We start from the raw sequence: 21,501 nt of genomic DNA, 5'->3' as shown, positions 1-21,501 counted from the left end.
AGACACCACCGAGTATCAGCCTCAGCCTCAAATAAGTGAATATTACTTATAATATACTGTGCAATCACATACTAAGAGTTTTTACTCAGTTCAAGTTTTTTTCTTGAAGAAAGTGTTGTTTTTGGTTTATACATTTTTGCACTTTATTTTATTGTATTTCAATCTAATTATGTTTTAAAAATATTTTATTCGAGTAAATGATCGAAAATTACTGCACTATTATTTGTTTTTCTTTTAAGTAAATTTAGCCTACTTTTGCTAAAAGAGAAAATATGGACTATTGATAGTGCCTTGAATAATATCGGCTTCTTTCATTCATGTTATGGGTATTTTTATACAAAGGAAATTTTTTTGTGCCTGTTGAAAATTAAAGTTTACTGACATAGCCATAAAAAAATGTTGCTTTATTTATCTGACCGTATTGGAATGTATTTGTTAGGTTTTCAGTCAATTAAATTTGGTTCAATAAACAATATGTGGTTATTTTTAAAATTTTCAATGAACATTCGATCAGTCCGGCCCTCGGCTTGCAGCAAAAATTTTTATCTGGCCCTCCGTCCATTTGACTTTGACACCCTAAACCTAAAGAGACCATCAAGCATCATGAAGTGCTTTAGTGTGTACCCTGAATATGTCTTATGAGCGTACTTTGTAGTCACCTCCTTATATACTTGAGCTTTATACTTAGCAGTCCTCTGGTATGCGCTAATAGTGAGAGGAATTCGCCACAGCTTTTGATGCCGTTTGTTTGCGAGACTAATCCACACCAAAAAAGCGCCTCTCGTTGGAACCCTCGCAAACCCGTGCGTGATTTATGAGCTGAACTACAATAAACCCTGAGTTATTCATGTGGAAATGCTTTAAGTGAGGGGGATACGACAACTTGGCTTCATACACAATAAATGCATCACATCCTATACGCTTTTGTGTTTTTTGGGGTATTTCTTATGTTTTCCCTTTCGCCGTATGGGGACTCGAAACATCGTATTCAGTCTTTCTATGCACTTTATCAGCATTCAGGTGGAGTGAGACGCACCCAAAAATGTCCCGCTGTTGCATTGATGCCGTGAACGTAAATGACAAAATCTTCTCTCGGGCAGGATTGTCACCACGGCAACCTATGTACTGATCGTGAATAGGATGGCGTTTTTGGCAGTTTGCTAATCATTACCTTACTCGTTAAAATTCCCCCTGTGGATCAGAGCCGATGTTTCCCACACAAACAAACAGTCACAGGCACGTGATTATGAGAAAAATTAGGGGGGGAAAAAGTGTTCGCCAGGCCTGTTGCAGTGTGTTTGACCACCACATTCTGCGTCTGTCTGACCTTAATCTGGATTAGTTGGGGTTTTTTTTCTTTCCTGGATTAACAGCCCGGGGTTCAATTAAACATCATGCAGAGCAATTGGTTTGAATAGTACGAGTGTTATCTCCACCTCAAAAAAGGTAAAAGAAACCATAGAACTTTAATGTTTTCTCCATGAGAACTGAGGTTTTAGGACACATTTTAATTTTTTGGAGGGGCGGGGGCAAAACCTTTTGAAAACGACTAGACTAGATGCATGAAAATGTATGAAGCAAAAAAAAACCCACAAAAAAACCCACAAATTATTTTACTATGCTTAACAAACATATTCATAAGAATTAAAATTAGGTGCATGAAAGCGGACTTACCAGATACTTTTCCCATTTTGAACGGGAATGATTTCAAACTGAATTCACGGTCAGCCATTAGATGTAAATATGAACACAATTTTGCTTGTAAGACTGTCAAACATCAACATGAACTTGAATGAAAACTCTTACGATTTCAAGTGAGTCCTCTTTATGTTATACCATTTTGAATAGAAATGTGGAAGTCTAAACTGAATTCACCTTTGACCAAAAATATGACTTATTGCTCCCCCCCCAAAAAAAACAAAAACATAAAACAGAAACAAAAGCAGACTTTCTCTTGCATTTGGTTGTTCTAAACAAGGATGAGGAATTTCAGACTGAAGTCACCTTTAGTCATTTGATAATAATCATAGTCATACAATAATCATAATCCAGTATTGCAAAGCGTTTTAATGCAGATTCTTTTTTCAGTTTTGCCCCTGACCCTTGACCATTTTGAACAGGAATGTTCGATTTTAAACAGAATTTATCTTCAAAATTACTCAAAAAAACAAAATCCAAGAGTCTATTTAGCATTACAAAGAGCTTGAATGAGGATTCTTTCATTTTCAGTTGAGCTGAGGATGTTGTACCAGTTTAAATGAACACTGACTATTGTAATTTGACATCAATCTTACACTCAATCAAGCAAACTGTTTTTCAGAGGTCTTAAAGCCATGAGTGATATAATACCCAAAACGATGAGCTGGCTAAGTGATGTCATTGGTAAAAATAAATCTGTAGACAATGACATATTTTTTTAAACGGAATGGGCTTAGTCAAATGTATCCAGCCTAACTAATTTTATTTATATACAAAATATATATATTCAGTTGTTGTCGTTTAAACTCTTTGAAATGGCTAATAATATGTAACGAAACCAGACGACGTGCCGACAGACCAATCGTATCGATTTATGGAAAAAAAAAAACGATGAATTTGAATATATTTAGACGAACAAGGTTTTCACTTGACATCAGTCATTTGCCAAGCACTTCCATACCAACTCTCTGTCTGCAAAAGAAAAAGTAGCGCTTAATACCAACCAAAACAATTTTGAGATAGCTGATTAACTAAGCCTCCGCAGCGGTTTCCGTGAACTAGAGGTGGCAACTCTCAAACTTCCCACTTTCCTGCCTCCCTCCCTTTGTTCTTTTAGTCTTTCTTTGTGTCTGTCTCCACGCTCATCCATAATACCTTCAAGCTTTCCTCCCTCCAGTGTTGCAGGGTCAGCCCATCAGGTCAAAAGTTTTGCATTGTGGGACACCCGAGGGTGGAAAACCCAGTTTAACACAAGGACGTCATTTGTTCACTGACCTCTGCTGGGGCTCTGAAATATTTTATGGATCAGGAGAGGGAAAAGAAGGGGCGCCAAAGGGTAGCAGGGTGGGAATGGTGGGGCTGCTAACTTCTGTTCTTCATTATTGTCACTTCTGACTCAGAATACTATTTAAAAAAAAAAAAGGGGGGCCTAGTGGGTATTCAAGAATTTGACGGAAAACAAATCATTGTTCATTATTGTTCATGCTGGAGAAAAACAATTAAAAGAGCAATTCAAGCTCAAAGACAGTCCGCTTTGACCACTGTCGTAGCCAAAAAATAGCAAATGAATATTTGGCCAAACCATTAGGTACAGCTGTAACCATCAGAAAACATTTCAGCTCCCTGCAGACCAAAACCACAAAACACAAAATTGGACTGAAATACTATTTAAAAAAAAAAAAGGGGGGCCTAGTGGGTATTCAAGAATTTGACGGAAAACAAATCATTGTTCATTATTGTTCATGCTGGAGAAAAACAATTAAAAGAGCAATTCAAGCTCAAAGACAGTCCGCTTTGACCACTGTCGTAGCCAAAAAATAGCAAATGAATATTTGGCCAAACCATTAGGTACAGCTGTAACCATCAGAAAACATTTCAGCTCCCTGCAGACCAAAACCACAAAACACAAAATTGGACTGAAGATGGCATCACTTTCTCTCAAATATAACACAGTTTTTCTCTGAGGCATTTCCTCTGCTTGCCCAGATGTAATATGTGCTGCTTTTTGTTGTGTCTGCCAGGGGGCAGTGTACTGCATGTATGCAGACACTTGTGGCTAATGCGATACAAGACAGCTGCAACTATAGTATAGTGCTTTAGAGAACATTTAACATAAAATAACAGTAATACATCAGAACACATAACATAAAACGTCGGCAATCAATACAGCAGTAACTATTCCTGCGTATGTCCACAAAAGTGGAGTGATATAACACTTTTTTTTCAAAGAGTCGAAAGAATACACTGGTCAAAAGCAAACCTTAATTAGAGATGGATCTATGTATCATTAAAAGTATTTTTGACACTGATTTCAAGAATGTCATTTTTCTTCTACCGTATCAGGTTTTTAACATATTTTCATTTTCTATTTTTAAATTTGACCTATAAAAGCTTGCACAAGCAACCAGTTCAGGGTGTCCCCTGCCTACTGCCTGAAGACGGCTGGGATAGGCTCCAGCACCCACCTTGTGAGGATAAAGCGGCTCAGAAAATGGATGGATGGATGAAGCTTGCACTCGACGGACTTTACTATGCATTGTAATTTATTGCTGTGATTTGAGCTGTGAAATTCCACCTGTGCTGAATCTAATCCAAAATTCATGAATATGACTAAACATATGACATATATTATTGCTATTATTATTTTGACTATTATTATTATTATTATTATTATTATTATTATTAGTAGTAGTAGTAGTAGTAGTAGTAGTAGTAGTAGTAGTTGTATTTTGAAATCCTGATGTGCAAGAGAAAGAAACATGGCGATTTGGAATCAGCACCAAAAAAAATCAATCTTGAAAAGTTTACTGGCATTGCTGATTAAAAAAAAAAAAAAGAACACAAAATCTCCACAGTTATATTTGCCATTTGAGTAGGGTTATATTGTCTGTCTGTTAGTGTTGTTGCACCATTTGTATTAATATTTTTCTTATTTAAATTTTTATACCAACACATCGATGCTAATTCTGCTAGCCCTTGTATGGCGTTTCACATTACATGTTAGCTTTTAGCTAACATAATGTAAATGAAGCATTTTATGAGATAAACATACCGGGAATGTAATTCTCTTTATTTCCACCTTAGTATTCCACTAAACTTCAACCGGGAATGTCGATGAGCAAAACAATAAGCAAGCCCTCACGGACTCCTTTCGAAGAGCTATTTGCTGTATGCCAAGGTGCCCACCGTACGCTTCAGGAGGGCAAAAACTTTGTATGTCAGGCTAGTAACATGGTATTGGCGGTGTTGTATCGGAGCACTTCTGTGAGCGATACTGCCAAGTCATATAAGACTTTGAAACTGTGTTAAAAGCGCAAACATGACTAGCTGGTTATCTTTCAAGTGTCAGAGCGAGGCCTCATTGTGTCGCGTTCCTGCTCCCACTTCCTGTTTGAACGGGAAATTCATCGCATTGAGGAAGTAATCAGTCCTCCTGTGACCCTCTCAGCAGCGCCAGCACTTATTCTTGTTGACTCACTCGGAGCATGAACGCTTTGCGAAATGTTCGGCAAAATCTAAAGCCTGACTCCTGCTGACTTTCTTTTCCGCCTGCACGTTTTTTATTTTTGTTTTCAATACCACTGCTCCTAGTACACCGAGGCCATGTGCAGATGCTTTATTTCAGCAGTTTGCGGTCGGACTGTGAGCTCAACTCAAGTGCTCTTCACCGGGGCGCCTCCGTTTTAATTATTAAGGAGGAGGTGTTCACCCTCTGTTTTCCCAGCCGGGCAGCCGGATTGAAGCTCAAATCGTGGATTTCACCGTGCAAAAATAACACTGCACATGCATGTGTATAGTTTATTGTGTAAGAAGCACAAACTTGAATTCGGAACCATCTAGCTCTTCTCAGCCTTAACGAGTTGTTTATACATTGTTGATTATTGAGTAGCACTTTAATTATCGCCCTAATAAACAGCAACAAGTCATTAGTAACTCATTCAAAGCATCGGCTTGGTGGTTCATAAATGGTTAATTAATGCCTTATTAATGAGTTGGCAAGTCATTTGTTAAGTATAAACTGTTTAGAAACATGCACCATAAATATAAATCACTTTTATATGATGATGTATCACCAAAGCAAAGACTTTAAGAGTTTTCACTTTTTTCCCGTTTTTTTTGTTTAAAACAATGTGAATTTGAGAAATGCTGCTCTTTCCTGAGCTGAGTAAAGTCCTTAAAATCCTTCTTACATAATAAGTCAATCATATCAAGACTGAAATTGAGCAGAACATTCATCAATATTTAATATTATTGACCTTTTCAACCACTCTTATACTAATCTTGGTGATGAAAAGCATCGCTCCTGTCACTCTACACTTGATGATACTGTCACATTTTTATTGTCCAAAATCATCCTTGCCACATGTCTCTGGGATTGACCGGAAGAAAAAAAATATTTCTCAAAATTTGAAAATCACTACTCAAATCAAGTCAAGTCAACTTTGTTGTCAAATGTGCTCAATGTACAACGTACAGGACAGATGAAATTTCTTTCCTCTCAACCACAGGAGAGAGAGGAGCCCCTGCGGGTACCCGCGCTATCATCAACAGAACAGTTAATATAAAATGACAAAATAATACAACACAACACAAGACACAGACAGTCATCCAATCTTAACCACTTTTTCTGCATACACTTTGTTGTTTGAAGCAGTTCTAGATGAAAGGAGAGACTCAAAGTGTCCTTTCACCAGTGGATCAGAGACGTCATGCTGAAAAAGTGCGCACATCTGCTACAAGCTAAGTTTGAAAGCAAACAAGAAGCTGAAGCATCCATTGACGAAAAAAAGAGATTGGCTCACATCTCCTATCCCGTGTAAATCCGCTTCAATTCCAAGCCGCGACTCCCAGCTGCACATACTCATCCGCGCACAGCGCGGACGCTCCTTTCTTCTCATCGTCAGCCCCACAAGCCATCCATTCATCCACCAAGCCGCGCATGAAAGTCATCGATTAGCAAAATGGCTTCGCAAAGATTTTTTTTCTTGAGCTTTGCTTATTGAAGAGGTTCTTAAGGCTTTAAAAAAAACAACTTTGGCTCATTAGTAACACATTTAAATTGAATTTTTAAACCCCTTCTAAACATACCCGTGAAAGAAGCACACAACACCATTTTTTCCTTTTTTGTGTGTATGTGTTTTTTAGGTGTTTTATTCACTAACTGATGGGAGTGAAATGAAAAATGTTAGCAAACTTTCAACATTTTCCAGTGTCGTGGACTATTACTTCACCTTCCAGCCTCAATTCTAAAGCGATGATGCCAAGCCTGACAGTTGACATCTCAGTCAGGAATCATAATCGTCTCATTTCAGTAGCCGCTGTCACGGATGGGCTGTAAATCTTCGAGAGGCTGCCCCGAATTATGTGGAACCCCAAAGGAATGTAGAGCACAAAGCAAGTAAGCGCTTGCTCCATTTTAGACCCTTAAAACGCAAACTGGGAATGAACACTGGAAGATAATCAAATGTGTAGGCAACATAGGGAGTCCATTGAATTTTTTTTTTTTTTTTTTTTAATCCGCTAATGAAGTCTCGGAGGCCCGAGATCGTGTCTTTAGCCACGACGCTCCTTCCCATGCGGCCTTGAAGGGCATACAAATGGTCCATTAATTAAGATGGATGGACCTTCCCAAAAGTCCCATCTTCATGACAAAGCCCCAGGCTGAGCATGCAAAGTCTTGTCAGGTGTCCTTGTCGCGGTGAAGGAAGTACGTACAAAAGGATGCATGAAGTTGAAGGAGGTGGGGGGCGGGTTGGCTTATTTGTCGCGCACATATGAATGAGCGGTGAGTGATTGGTGCACCGCTTTTGATTGATGATAGAACAAAAACAGGCGAAAATTGAATGGGAAGACATTTGCCGGAGGGCACTTTTTGTCTTCGCATTGAATTTGAACATTTCCTTGTCTTGTCTTTCTCTGACTTCATTACAGATATGCTCAGTTGTTTCGCACTGCATCTTAAATCCCAAAAGGTGTATGTAGGTCCACGGAAAAAAGGCGTTTTTCACAAAAAAAAAAAAAAAAAAAAAACATCAGGAGAAGGATGAGTGCTGCATTCTGACATTGCAGTTTGTCAGTGATTACAGAAAATACTTGAGTCATCGACGCCCCGCTAAAAAGTTTCTTAATTGCTTCGAGCTGCCCCTAGATGGCAGAAAGGCACAACACGAAGCTCCTCACTCACTTCAACATAGTTTCTTGGCACTGAGACTCCTCATGGTCAGGCTAAAGCAATGCTTTTGTATGACAGAGGGCTTTGCCCTGGTCAATTTTTTGGGGGGGGGAACAAATAACAAACGACAGCTTTACGATAATTCCGATGCAAGTGATTTTGAGGTTTTGAATGACGCGCAATGAACTAGTTTGTGCAGCAATATGGAATGTTATGTAACAGCAGGTCCATCACTCGCCGGATCAAAATTTGGTGAGGAGGAAAATACGCAAATAGTTTTGAACAAGATGGTTATGATTTTTCTCATTGCAAACTTTTCCAGATTATTGGTCTTTTATGAAAGAACAGAATCAACGATGTCAAGGCATCGCCCACTTGGCCTTCCATCAGATTACTCCAAAGTCATCCCAAAACTGTTCACAGCCTTCAGCCTCCTTGTTTTTTGTGGGGGGGAGTAGACATTATTTAAAGTTTTGTCTTTTATTTTTTGAGACTTTTTGAGTTACGTGTCGTGTAATATAAAATATGTGCCTCGACTGAAGGGTGGGGAAACACTGCTTTATCAGATCGTACTTATGTATTGTACAAACCCAAATCTTTCATACATATTTTGTCAATACAAAAATTTTGTCATACGAAGTTTGAAAGAACAGTCTTGTGGGTCTCCAAGAGTAGACAAAAGCTTTTGAAGGCATTTTCTCTCCTTTTTATGAGCTGTAACTGGAAGTAATTGTGTCTAAAGTGAAGCGGTATTGCCCTCTAAATGATGGCTAACATCAGACAACAAAGACAGACAGAAACCACGACATCTCCACAGCATACTCAAGCGCAAATTGGCTAATTATTTTTGTTGTTGTTGCCTTTCATCTCACAGGATGGAGAAAGTGCTTGTTTTCACGTCTGTCTGACCTTGTAATGCAAAGCTACGGAATGTGGTACATTTTGGTGATTTCAGTGACGCTTTTGAACCACGCTCACATTTCAAGGAGCTCTAAATCGTTTCCTGCTTCATTAGCACCACTCTAACTTTGGGTTAATTGCACTTTCCATCTCGCCCCCAAAGGTTGCGATCATTGAAAAGGACTTGTATGGCAGTGTATTGCATGGGTGCTCAGTTAAAAGATCAAGAAAAATCTTGGGAGTCGAACACGCCTTGCAATTCAGTTCCAATTATTTTGTCATCTTCAAATATTAAAATTGCTGCTGCTTCCAACCAAAAGAGCGAGCTCCCAGTTTGGTTATGGCCATTTATCCTTGAGACTCTTTTCGTGGGCCCAGTTGTGATCGAAATGTCCACTCAATGTTGCGTTGATCAGTTAAAATGGTGTCTGAGGCTGTCTCCCCCCCCCCCACCCCCCTCGAAGAGCTTCATTCCTGATCACATCCATTTTCACCAGGATAAGTAAACGTTCGTAAAATGGGTGAGTTGTCATCCTGTTGAGATGATTTGTAGATGACCTGCGCAGCGCACCCATAATAATTTTAAAATTAAATTTCTGGCTAGAAAGGTGTCTGGGTCAAGATCAAGGCCACAGACCACTTCTTGTGGACCCCTGGTAGTTTTTTTTCCTGCATGTAATCCAGCAGGAACTGAATCCAGAACCTCTAGGAATCAACATAGTGGGCTGCATACCCTCGTGGGTGATTTGTTTTGTCGGATTACGGATCCGTCTCAAAATGCTCCGCTTGGCACGGGTTTTCAGAGGGGCTCGGAGGGGGTCTTGATGAACAATCTTTTAACAGGTGGTGAAGGGGTCCGCCGAGAGGACAATGATCCCCTTGATTAGAACCACTTGTCTGACATTGTCTGGACTCCCTTGGACACCCCTCCCACCCCTCTTCTTCCTTCTCGTTGGTTACATAAGGCTCAGGTGCTTTGTGATCCAGTGCAGACTCTCCTGTTTCGTTTGTCGCTCTCCTGTTTTTTTTTTCTGCTGAAAAGTTCGGGGGGACTTGTGGGGAACGCAAACGTATATCCTGACTTGAGTTGAGGTTTGGCTGGCGTCCAGCTTTTCGTCGGCGTGCGAGTCCCCATCTCCGGCCCGCTCACATTCCCCCCTTCCCGCCAGAGCTTGTGCACTTTAGCCCGAAGCCCTGATGACTGCGGTCGGAAGATGAATTACACCGCAGGCTTTTGTTTGACAGAGCGAGCCGGTTTGCGATTAAATGCGCCAAAGACGCTTTATGGAAGAGATCCCTTTGTCCTGTCTTGGACAATTTGTCAAGACGGCGCTCTTACCAGGGTGTTTGCCTCTTTCTGGAGCCAATCACTAACCAGATAAATAACGTAAAGGATGTTGAATGCAGTTCCTCTACCGCTTGAATTTGTATGACGCAGCATGGCCCTCTGTAGGGTTTCGGAAGGTGGCCGCGAGGCCTGGGCTTTGTCAAGATGACCGGTCGTCCATTTCCAAAGTAAAGTGCATGAGATATTGTATCAGACAGCAGGGACTTTTTGAGGAAGGAACAGTTCCAACCTAAATTCGGTTTATAAACCCTGGCAGGTCTGATGGATTGGCAAAGAAGTTGTGGGAATCAGTTTTTGCAGTCTTTGCTGATAATGTCTGGGCGCGGTTCTTAAACGGTTGCTGGTTTGCAGTCAGTGGCAAAGATTAGATTTAAGTGAAATATGAGAAGGCTTTCTGATGTGTCTTCTTGAATGCTTTCTTTCGATGACGAAATCGGCTCGATTTTTAAACTAAGGGACCCGAAGTTGTTTGAATCTACATTTCTTTGAAATGGAGCAGATTAAAAAATAAAAATAAAAAAAAAACACTGGTCCTGTTTCAAAGGGACTTCCAATGTGAGCGTAATCATTCTTTTGTGGTGGTTTGCATTTTGTTAGTTTGTTTAAAGGGAACATAAAATTGACTTTTTAATAGCTTGTGGACAAATAGTCGGGTCTCTGAAGTGCCTGCCCACCCATTAAGTGTGAAAGTACACAACCAAATTCATGTTGTGTGAGCTGCCTCTTAAAGTGAGCTGTTTTGAATTTCAAAATAATTTTACAAGTAAAAGCAGAGTGCTGAGCAGAACTTTAGGGTTGTTTGGGGCACGGCAACATATCTCAGCACATTGGCGGGGAGGCGGGCGTGCCATTTGAGTTTGGCACCACTCTGCAAGCAAACTGACAAGCGGAAAGAAGTGCCGCCTCCATGAGTGAAAATACGATCGCATCTGATGCTGTCTTTACCAGGGCTTGCATTTTTCTTCAAACTCGGGCTTGCACTTGCACACAAGTAGCCGCTGCGCAAAAGCCATACTCGCAAAAGGCCAACAGGGAATCCTTGATGAACTCCAATAATTTGCTCCTGATGTTTGAAGTCATAATTTTGATCCAACACCAAAGTGTCCATCTTTTGAGCCATTCAAACTTAGAGCGACCAATTCATTAAAGAAAAGCGGCCCTGTACTCCATGACCGCAGTAGAAAAAGCCGTTGTCCTCAATAGACACTAACGTCGAAATTTTGACGGAAAGGGAGTCTGACAGTGTCGGAAGTTCGGAGTGATGAAATAAGACAGCAGGATGTGCGGGATTCCCAGAAGCAGGTGGAGGAGAAGATTTAAGACCGTCCAATCCCAGTTTCCTGCTTGATGATGAAGTGTTATATTTGGATTTCAATGTGCATTTGAAAGATGAGGTTCCTCCAATGGAAATTGCTGTTTACAAAGTCAGCCCTTCAGTGTGAAGGGGCAGAGTGTAATGAGAACTTCCTTCGTGTCTTGACGTCGATTTGTCAACGGCTACTTACAAAAAGTTTAATCATCCTGAAATCATCCCTGCTTTATTCCCATCTAGATTTTCCTTGAAAGGTGTTTTTTGAGGAACTGGAATTTCCAAACATGTCACGTGGAGATCCGTGTCGCTAAAGTGAATCCTGCAGTGGAATCAAAAGCCAGCGGTTTAATATGTGGAATGTTTCAAATAATACAGCTCCTGCTTATCCAATGGCGAACTTAGCAGACGCAGATCGGATTTTTGTCCACGTTTAAAATGGGCCCCTTTCAAACTGGGAATCATATGAAAACCTTCACCGTTTTGTAGCTTTGAGCAGGAAAATGACTCCAAGTGACATTTTATTTTTTATTTTTTGCCTCCAGCGAGAGCCAAGATTCCCGAAATGTTCCTCTCACGTGGCAGTGGTAAGACGGAACATTAATTTTGGTATATTCCGTGTTCTGTCGTTTTAAGCTCGGCGGAATGTTGAATGTCAGCATTGGAAACTCCCAACACATGGCAACCAAAAGGAATTTTGATTTATTGCGGTAGACGAGGTCAAAACTCACTCTTATATTACATTATTATTTCTATTTATTTTCAGACTTTGTGGGATAACTACCTGTCAAAGCAAGAACAATCTCAATCTTTATTGAGTCAGACTAGTCTGGGATACCAATGAAAGCAAAAACGGGCCATTTCATTTACCTTTAAATGTCATTGGTAGACAAAATTATCCGAATGAAATACCCTCAAGATCAAACAGTTTTGGGGAGAAATAATTGATCAAGTCACAAAACTCCTGAGACTTCAATTCAGTGAAAATTAAATTTAAAGTTGGCAGACCACCTTTTTTTTCTTTTTTTTTTTTTTTTTAAATTGATTTGACATTTTACAGTGGGAATCTTCTTTTCACACTTAGAAAATAGTGAGATGGGTGAAGTGCATTTCAGAGTTTGGATGTGCCAAGATCATGAATCATTGACCCTCCCCTAGAATTTTTTGCAATTGCTCATCTCAATAGAAAGGTAGTTCATATATATCATGTCACAAACTGATTTCAAAACACTTTTATATAAATTCATACTCATCTTACATTACCCTGCAAAACAGATTTGGAATTTGATTATGAAAAAAATTGTACCCTTTGTGCACCTTGTACAGGTACATCAACATGCAAGACTCATGCAAGCCAAAACCCCGCTGGAAATTCCACTAACACCACAGGCTAATAAACTTGAAAAGATGTTCGTCTTTCCATTGCAACGTATGACTTCAGACGACTTATTTGACACCAATTCAATTTGGACTTGACTTTGAGGTATCTTACGGCATTGCAGAAAGAGCATAAAAGCAATAGATGAGTTTTTTTCAGCAAATGCTGGAGATAGGTTCTTCAGAAAATTAAAGGGATTTATGATTATTTTTTTTCAAAATAGTGAACACTACTTAACTCACTTTTATTTAAAGAGCCCTTGAGAAAGATGGGGTTTAAAGACTGTGAATATTTGGGCTATATAGTTTTATAGTGCCGTCAGTTATCTTTCCATTATTCTTTCCAGTGAAAAGCGCTTCCAAATTTGTACAAACTGTAAAAACGACATTCCACTTACCATTTCTGTGCGTGCGAAATGCCTACGGTATCACCTTGAGGGAAATACCTAATAACACATAATGGCGCGTGTAAGAGGACCACTTGAGCCGTGAATCATTCATTCTAGAGCATTAATAATACAAGTCTGGAGGCGCCATGCAATTTGAAACAGGGCTTGCGTGAAACATAATCATTTAGCGTGTAAACAGTGGCTTTTACCTGCCCGATGCTCTGCTCCTCTACAAGCTAAACTATATCTCCCACCTCTTTTCGTTACTCTCTCTCAGAATCAACAACTGCTCCCCCAAAAAGGATTTTGAAATATTCCCCCATTCCCCCACGGGGCATGGCGTGGGTAACGCGAACGACTGGAAAAAAATTAAGGCGTGATTATTTCCCAGACGGGCACTTCTAACCTAATTAGGTTCGTCCTCACAAGTGGGCCTTGCATTATTTACACATCAAGAGGACACACACACACACACACACACACACACACACACACACACACACACACACACACACACACACACTCACACACACACACGGGTTTCAAAATGAATAATCATTGTTTGTTGACTTCGCCCCGTTCCCTCGGCTCGAGTTAAGTTGTGAGTCGTCATTGCGGCACGTTTGGCCGACTTCTGAGACAAGAGGCCTCTCATTCTTCTGCAATTCTCACAGTACTTATACGTGCCCGGCAGCCTCGGCCCAACACGGGCGGGGTATACGATGGACTGGTCGCTAGTCAATTGCAGCTCACCGAGAGACAAACACATTCACACCAGTGGACGATTTCGAGTCTCGTGTCGGCAATGTGGCAGGAAAAAGTGCTGGTAGAGCATGCAAACTAAGAAGGTTTGAACCCTGAATTTTGGAACTGCGAAGCAGATGGGCTCCCCACTGGGTTGCTGTGCTTCCTAAAATTCAACTCGAGTTTTTACTTCTGTGTAATATTTAGTGCTCTTTCCCGAACGGCACATCGTGGCAGCTGTTGGGAATGGTTCCCTCGATTGTTTTTGCATGCGAGTGTCGTAGAATGCAGATTGAATTCTTGGCAAAAGGCGGGTATGCACAACCACGTCCTTGAGACTCATTGTGTGCTCGCTGCATACAGCAGGAAACTCTTCATGAAAACCAAACCCATTGTTGACATTTGACGGCCTCTCTGTTCACCCCATTTCCTATTTGCATTCCCGCTCACACATGTATGTATGTGTTTTTTTTTTTTTTTTTTGCAGGGTTGGAGGGGGCGCAGTAATGAAAGAATCCTCCCTCGCTATCATTATGCTCCATATTCATCGAGGCAATTAAACTGCAAGCAAAAATGTCGGTTATGTTTCAAAAGCGTGTTTACTGACTTTGAAATGCGTATCGGGGTTAGTGGACAAGGCTGCGGGGGGAATCGGAGTTTGAGTTGTGGAAATGTAATACGGCCACAAACAGACAGGGAAAGCTCTGAAACCGCAAATGTCTCACTCGCCGTCTCCGAGAGTTCTTAGACATTTGCTAAGCTTGAGTAACAACTCAAACTAACGGCTGATCAAATGATTTGGGAATTAATAAACATGATCTCAGAATAAGCCTTTGTCAGTCCCGAAAAGGGATAGTTTCGTAGCAGCAAAGTGTGTCGTAGCTGCACCCAAGAATAGTATCATCATAGAATAAAAAGATATCCATGTACGTCCTGCATTTGCAATGGCGGGTTTACCAAGTGTGGTCTTGCATAAGATGAGGCGTACGTTACTCTGAATTGCATCATTTCTATAAACAATGAGCAAACCGTGCATTAAACGCTGCGGTCGCCCGTGATGTGTGTTTATTTTGCTCTCTCGGACGCTCAAGTGAAGCAGGTCTTTACTTTGCTAATAGCGTAATGCATGTTTGCTATGCAGCCCTGTGGGGTGCGTGAGGTCGACCTGGAACCCTCGTTGTGGTTCCCTAAGCACCACTTTGAGACAAGCCAACCGGCGTATTGTATCAGGAATAGTACATGCTCTAACATCGCTTACAGAGACAGAAAGCGTTGCTATTCATGTGATATCGGCGGTCGATTTTATGTACCCAAAGGAAACATTGCAATGTTCGCAAATGATCCACAGCTACGGATTTATTTTCAGGAAGCCCGCTCACTCATATCTGCTTCAGGTCCATTTTGGCTCTAACTGAAACCTTGGTGGTCCTTCCCTCCCCACAGGTGGAGATCACGCTGCAGGACGTCAATGACAACCCGCCTGTTTTCCCCAACGACATCCTGGATGTAACCATCGAGGAGAACGTGGGGGATGGCTTCAGGATAATGCAGCTAACAGCCACGGATGCAGACGAGGTAACGGCTCCCCAAGTTTCTTTTAGGCCTCACAGTGTTTTTGCACCTGTTTTGCACTCGGATTTGGAATGGCTTCTGAATTTTTGTTTCGCACTGTCGAAACACCAATATATAGCCTCACGATGCTACCTATGAAACTTTGCGATTTACAATGAGACTCTCATGAATTAGAAAACGTGGACATTTGACTTTTTAATCTCTTGTATACGAATTGAATTGCTCACTTGCCCGAGTCAGTGAAAAGTTCAGACTTTTTTTTTTTTTTTTAAATCCTTTTGGTATTTTGATGAAAATCTGTCCCAGACACCTGAAATTTGTTTTAAACTCATGTCGAAAACTGTGTATTATGTCTACCTTAAACGACCATGGTTCTCTGGTAAGGTAAACCTGTGATACCGATATAAGTCTTGGACTCAGTGGAACACCAGAAATGGTTTTAAACCTTTTGATTGCACGAGTTTACATTTGTGGTTTTAATGTGATGAAATGCGAAATTGAGTTTTCTCCAACTTTTTTCTGTTGCAAGGTAAGCACTGTACAGTATATGTCCTATCTGCGCTGCTATTTGCTCGTTAACCAAAGGTTTCAACATGAGAGCTATGAGAATTGTGTCACTCAACACACACAGTGTAAATCCAGTGTCGTGTATCAACACGAGTGGCTTCTTCACACCACCGTGACCCGCTCGTGCCACTTGAGCAACAAAGTGGGATTACCGGCCGTGACAGACGCTAGCTCGGCACGGCTAAAATTAGCCTCTGAACTTTGTCGCACCTGACCGAGGCAGATTACCGACTCTCGTTTGCTCGAGCATACCAACACATTGACCCACTCGCGCGTAATCCCCTCAGACACAGCGCCGACATATGCACTTGGAGATTGTTCCAATGTCTCGCACGTTTTTTTTAACGTTATCTGAGAGGTCCCAAAGGAGAGTGTCCTGCCCTGCCGCTAATCCCCCCCCCCCCACCCCATGCATTACATCACTGGAATGCCCTTTGAAAAAACACTAGATAAATTCACTATTGCTTACTTACATCCATTTATTTGACAAAAGACATTTTTAAAACAACCCAAACAAAACAACAAGTCTCGAATATATATTGTATTCCTCAAGCTGTGACACCTCCACAGGAGCCCTCTGAGCCGTACTGAAACAATGTAATTTTGACAGCAAATTTAAAACCATTCATGGTGTTTGATTTTTTTTTTTTTTGTGTGACTTATACACCTTTAATAATAATTTTTCTGATGCCTCAATGTTAGCTTAGCATGAATCCTTCATTCGTAATTTTTCTCCAGCTGATGTGTCTCCTGAGAAGGGAAGTCGTCAGAACCAAACTTTTGGTCTGAGTTTATTGATTTTGGATGACATCACGAGTACAGCCCCTCCCACCATCCCTCTCAATGAGCGATAGGTTTCCCGTCGTTAGCTGCTTAGTCACAATATGAACGTTAAATCCAGGGGCAAAAGCCGGGCCATTGAGATCACAAAGACCAAGAATGGTCTCGAGTTTAAATGATGAGGCCACACGACTTTCAACATGCAGCTGTTGGCCTCGCCCCCGCGGCGTGTGAGGAAAGTTATAAAGTGGCCCTTATAAGCTTTTTGTTTTTGTTTTTTTTGTTTTTTGAGCCTGTATATATCAACTGTAAATCTAGGAGCCCAAGGCAGGTTGAGAGTTGGGTTGGAATGCTGGATTTCAGGGACATTATGTGGCCTTTCATCTCGAAAGGCATATGGAATTGAAATTATGCTCACATTTTCCTGATGCGGATTTAAGGGGATGGCAGTCTGAGCTGTGGCCCATGAGCTAAAAATCCCATTTACTAAGAGCTGAATTGAAAAAAAAGTGTACACATACTGGAGATGTGTTGTTTAAAAAAAAAAAAAAAAAAAAAAAAAAAGGTTGCTAAGAAGTAAAAGTTAGACTCCAGCCAAGTTCGTTGCCCACATCCTTGTGCAGGAAACCATAGTTGCACTGACACTGGGAACAGATCGGAAGATTCCCCTTTGAGGCCAAGCTGTTGACCAGCTGACAGGCTGAATGCAGACATCATATCCCAGACCGAAAAGTGTCATAAAATTCTGTCTGGCTGGGCCCGTTTTCACCCCAGAAAGGTTGAATTTAAATCAGTGTTTAAGTCCTTGGACCAATACAGGTTAAAACTCTTTTGAAAACCTTTGTCACCTCATTTGACTGACACTTTTTATTCGATTTTTTTTTTTTTACTCCTGTGGAAAATTTCACATGTGCATTTTTAATGAGGACAAATTGCAACAGCAGGTCCTCCAGGAGGCATTTCCAGCAACTGTGTGTTGAAATGAACATCACCTATTGGGAGCTTTTGAGGCCTTCTCTTAGCTGACGTGAAAGACCAACAGCTGCTTTGTCCATTGATACTTTTCAATGCTTTCCTTGACTCGATGCCCAAGCGAGTGTGCCACAACGATGATGCAAATGCCACTTCATTGCAGATGTGCAGGAGAGGGCTTCGGTTTCACGCAAACCAAGACTCGGAAATTTCTCATTTCCGACAAAGAAAAGAGCACTGAAATGCGTAGTTCCCACGGATGTACTGTACCTACATTTCACAGTTTTAAGAAATTAGACACAATAACTTTAAAATACCGTTACACTCCATTGTGTTCCACATCAACACTTAATTTGTAGGGGACTTACATCCCAAGAACCCAAAATGTACTTCCGCCCTTTAGTTAGATAGATAGATAGACAGATAGATAGATAAGATAGATAGATAGATGTGTGTGTCGATATGTAACAGGGCCAGTAAAAAAACGTACTGTACTGTATTATAATTACACAAAATCTGTGAAATGATAAATACTTGATGTGTTTTGTTTTTATTTTTTACTCCATCCTCCATTACCAAAGGGTGGAACACCGTTTTTATGTGTTCCGCTACAGCCTTTTTTAAGTATTACGCCCGCTTTTGACTCTTCCTTGTTTCTCTCAACGTCCATGCGGGGGAAGCTGGAAAAAAAACTTTAGTTTTCATTTGCAAGTTTAAATATTTTATATTTTCTGCTATTTGCGTCAGCCTTTGTGATTGAGACGTTTAAACGCAGCCAATACAAGAAATCCTGCTGTGCCTCATCAATATTCTTAAACACAACGCAGTTGGACACTACCGCACACACACACACACACACACACACACACACACACACACACACACACACACACACACACACACACACAATGATCAAATGTTTCTTTTTAAAGATAATGTAAAATGTAAAAAGATAATGTTGTAAAATGACAATTAAATGTTGTGGGATCATAGTATGTGGCATACTTGCGGTTGAAACTATTAATATGTGGAATTTTGAATAGTTTTTGAGTGGTTAAGGGTTTCGTGTGCAGTTTTCTTCCTCTCCCTTTTCCTGTGTGCGTGGTTCATTTTGCCCTTCTTGACACGTCAACGTCACTGCCATCTTGGCAGGATTACGAAAAGCCTGGAAACCAATTCAAGTCAAAGCTGCGGCTACCTCTTTTTTCCTGGATAGCCACCGTGTCAAATAGAAGCAGGTGACGGGTGTCAGCACGTAGTTTTTCAAACGTCTGCATTGCCCAGTTTGTCCCGAAGCCTTCAGTCTGCTAAATGAGTTTCCTTCTGCTCCTACTGGAAGGCTGCTGTTTAATTGGTTAACCCCCCTTCCCATGCGGCCTTACCTTTCCAATGATGTGTCTATCGATGGCTGTAAAGTCGGCTTGAGTCAAGGTCAAGAGTAAGAGTGCCGTTAGTGTGTAAGATCTTAATCACATACTTTGCGAAAAAGATTACCAGAAGAATTCATGCATTTTTTTTTTTCCGGTCGTTTTCTCAAAACGCCATGGCCCGCCTGCCACGAATATTAATTGGCAAACCCACGAGCGTGAGTTTCCGGCTTGCAGCCCAGGTGGCTGATGGGATTTCCAGAGCGAGAGACACTGATTGATGACAGCGGGGTTTTTAGATGACTACAGACTCGCGCCGGCTGCCTTCTTACTTTTTGGTTTTATTGCGCCTGGACCACATAAGGGGGTCTCTGGTAATGCAATGAGACAAGGTCAAACATTCAAGAAAAAAATGGAAAGAACAACTCATCTTGAATTGTGACCAAAGTAACTTGGAAGACTTGTTTGTTTGAAAAATTGGCATGTTTGAAGTTGTTCGCCTAAGTTCGACTTTTAGGCTTTATTGATACGACAAAGGGCAGCATACTTAAGTCTCCACTTTCTTGGCACTCCGTGTTCTAGCTGTTGTCTGTATCTTTTTGTATAAAGCTAGTTTCCGTATCGCATTCAACTAAACCCGTGCTCAACTTTTGAAGCACATAACACAAAACGGGGTTGCTACAATACATCGGAGGCCACCATGTCATGGGAATACAATTGTCATCAGGCGACAGCCACTAAATATGCTAATACACTGATCTAAACCTCCTATTGTAAGAGCAGGATCAGAAAGCACCCCGCAACCTCCCCAGATACAACTGAAAAAGACTCTTCTCGCTTGGCTTTTAAGCAGTTGTATGTAATCGGACCCCTCGCTTCATCCCACTGAATGGCAGCCGCTTTTTGATGTTTGCTTTTTTCTTTTTTTTTAACACATAAAATAAAAACCCACAAGGCGAGACAGTTGTCTGATCTCTGTTTGTCGCCAGCGCAAACCTGAACGTCAGGCCTCTGTCATCGGGCTCTTTTATGCATCATATCGCATTCGGGGCCTCCTCTCCAGTTCCAAAGCCCCCTGCCATGGCAACAATAGTGTCTTCCACGTGCGTTGCAGCTTGTACCAAAGGATCTATTAGCTGCTTTATAAGAGGAACTCTGCAAACCTTCAAATGTGGGAAGTCCCTTCTGAAAGGGTGGGTTTCACTGAGGCTTAAACTGTACAAGAAAGCGACATGGCGTTCTCTCAAATCTCTGTCATGGCCTGGTGTTGTCTATGAGATGACAAGGACACGAGTCAGTCAACGGTCACACTTTGATCTGAAGCAGCCGTATGCTAACACGAGGAGCAAAATAATCTGATTTTTTGCTCGATGGAGTCCCTTTCATTACCAATCAATCAATCAGTAGAAATGCTTAACCTCTCCGTGGCCTTTGCAGTTACACTTTGAAGCCGATCAACAAAGTCCAATGCCGCGAAAAGACAAGTTTCCAATTTTTTTCATTAGGGTCTTCCTCCCGATTGAGAAAGCTGCACCAAAAGATGGCAAATGTTCGAGATGCTGAATAACCTCAACAGTTCAGTCCACAATTGACTACCGATCGATTCAGGTTGCAATCTGCTTTACTCCCACAGCCAATCGAGACAGACTTCAGGTTCCCCGCAACTCTGAACAGGATCATCGATAAAAATAGACAACAGCTGCAAACTGATCACCTATTTTTCTCTCTACCTCAAGGGCCCAAATGCTCTGGTGACGTACACCATCATCAGCGGTGCCGACGACAGTTTTCGGATTGACCCCGAGTCTGGCGACCTGATCGCCACCAAGAAGCTGGACCGGGAACGCCGCTCCAGTTACTCCCTGCTGGTGCGAGCCGACGACGGGAAGCAGTCGTCTGACATGAGGCTCAACATCACCGTCGAGGACGTCAACGACCACACGCCCAAGTTCTCACGGCCAATGTACTCGTTCGACATCCCCGAAGACATGGCATCAGGTAGGGAATTTTTCACACTTGGGGTGGCAGTTGAAGTGCGTCACCATTAAATAAGTGGTTTAAGTGGTCATCTCCCAACTGAAGGTGTGATCTTCCATACCTCTGTGTATCCTTGAGCAAGATACTGAACCCCTATTTGCATTATCATCCAGCTCAAGGTCGGAGGCTTGATCTTGAGTACCCGTCATCAAGTGTCCTTGCTGAAGCAAACATGTCAAACTCCAGGCCCGGGGGCCAGATCTGGGCCGCAACATCATTTTATGTGGCCCGCAAAGGCAAATCGTGTCCGTTACTGGCTTCTGATTTCA

The 21,501-nt window shown here is 41.5% G+C and overlaps 1 protein-coding gene and 1 long non-coding RNA gene across 2 annotated transcripts in view; both read left to right on the top strand.

Annotated features, from left to right (window-relative positions):
- The window catches only part of LOC109529056 (uncharacterized), a 2,711-nt gene extending 1,123 nt beyond the window's left edge, over positions 1–1,588 (top strand). The window contains exon 2 of the long non-coding RNA XR_002170770.1: positions 591–1,588. This is a non-coding gene — a long non-coding RNA (uncharacterized LOC109529056). The remainder of the gene's footprint in view (positions 1–590) is intronic.
- Positions 1–21,501, top strand: part of fat4 (FAT atypical cadherin 4) — a 120,404-nt gene that overhangs the window by 44,003 nt on the left and 54,900 nt on the right. Inside the window, exons 2-3 of the mRNA XM_019892205.1 lie at positions 15,381–15,512; positions 20,932–21,193. Of these exons, the coding sequence (XP_019747764.1) occupies positions 15,381–15,512; positions 20,932–21,193 (394 nt within the window). The remainder of the gene's footprint in view (positions 1–15,380; positions 15,513–20,931; positions 21,194–21,501) is intronic.

The sequence above is a fragment of the Hippocampus comes genome, unplaced genomic scaffold, assembly GCF_001891065.2.
Source record: "Hippocampus comes isolate QL1 unplaced genomic scaffold, H_comes_QL1_v1.1 scaffold129, whole genome shotgun sequence".
Classification (NCBI taxonomy): Eukaryota; Metazoa; Chordata; class Actinopteri; order Syngnathiformes; family Syngnathidae; genus Hippocampus; species Hippocampus comes.
The sequence above is the reverse complement of the archived record's forward strand: the minus strand, read 5'-3'. Positions and strand labels throughout refer to the sequence as shown.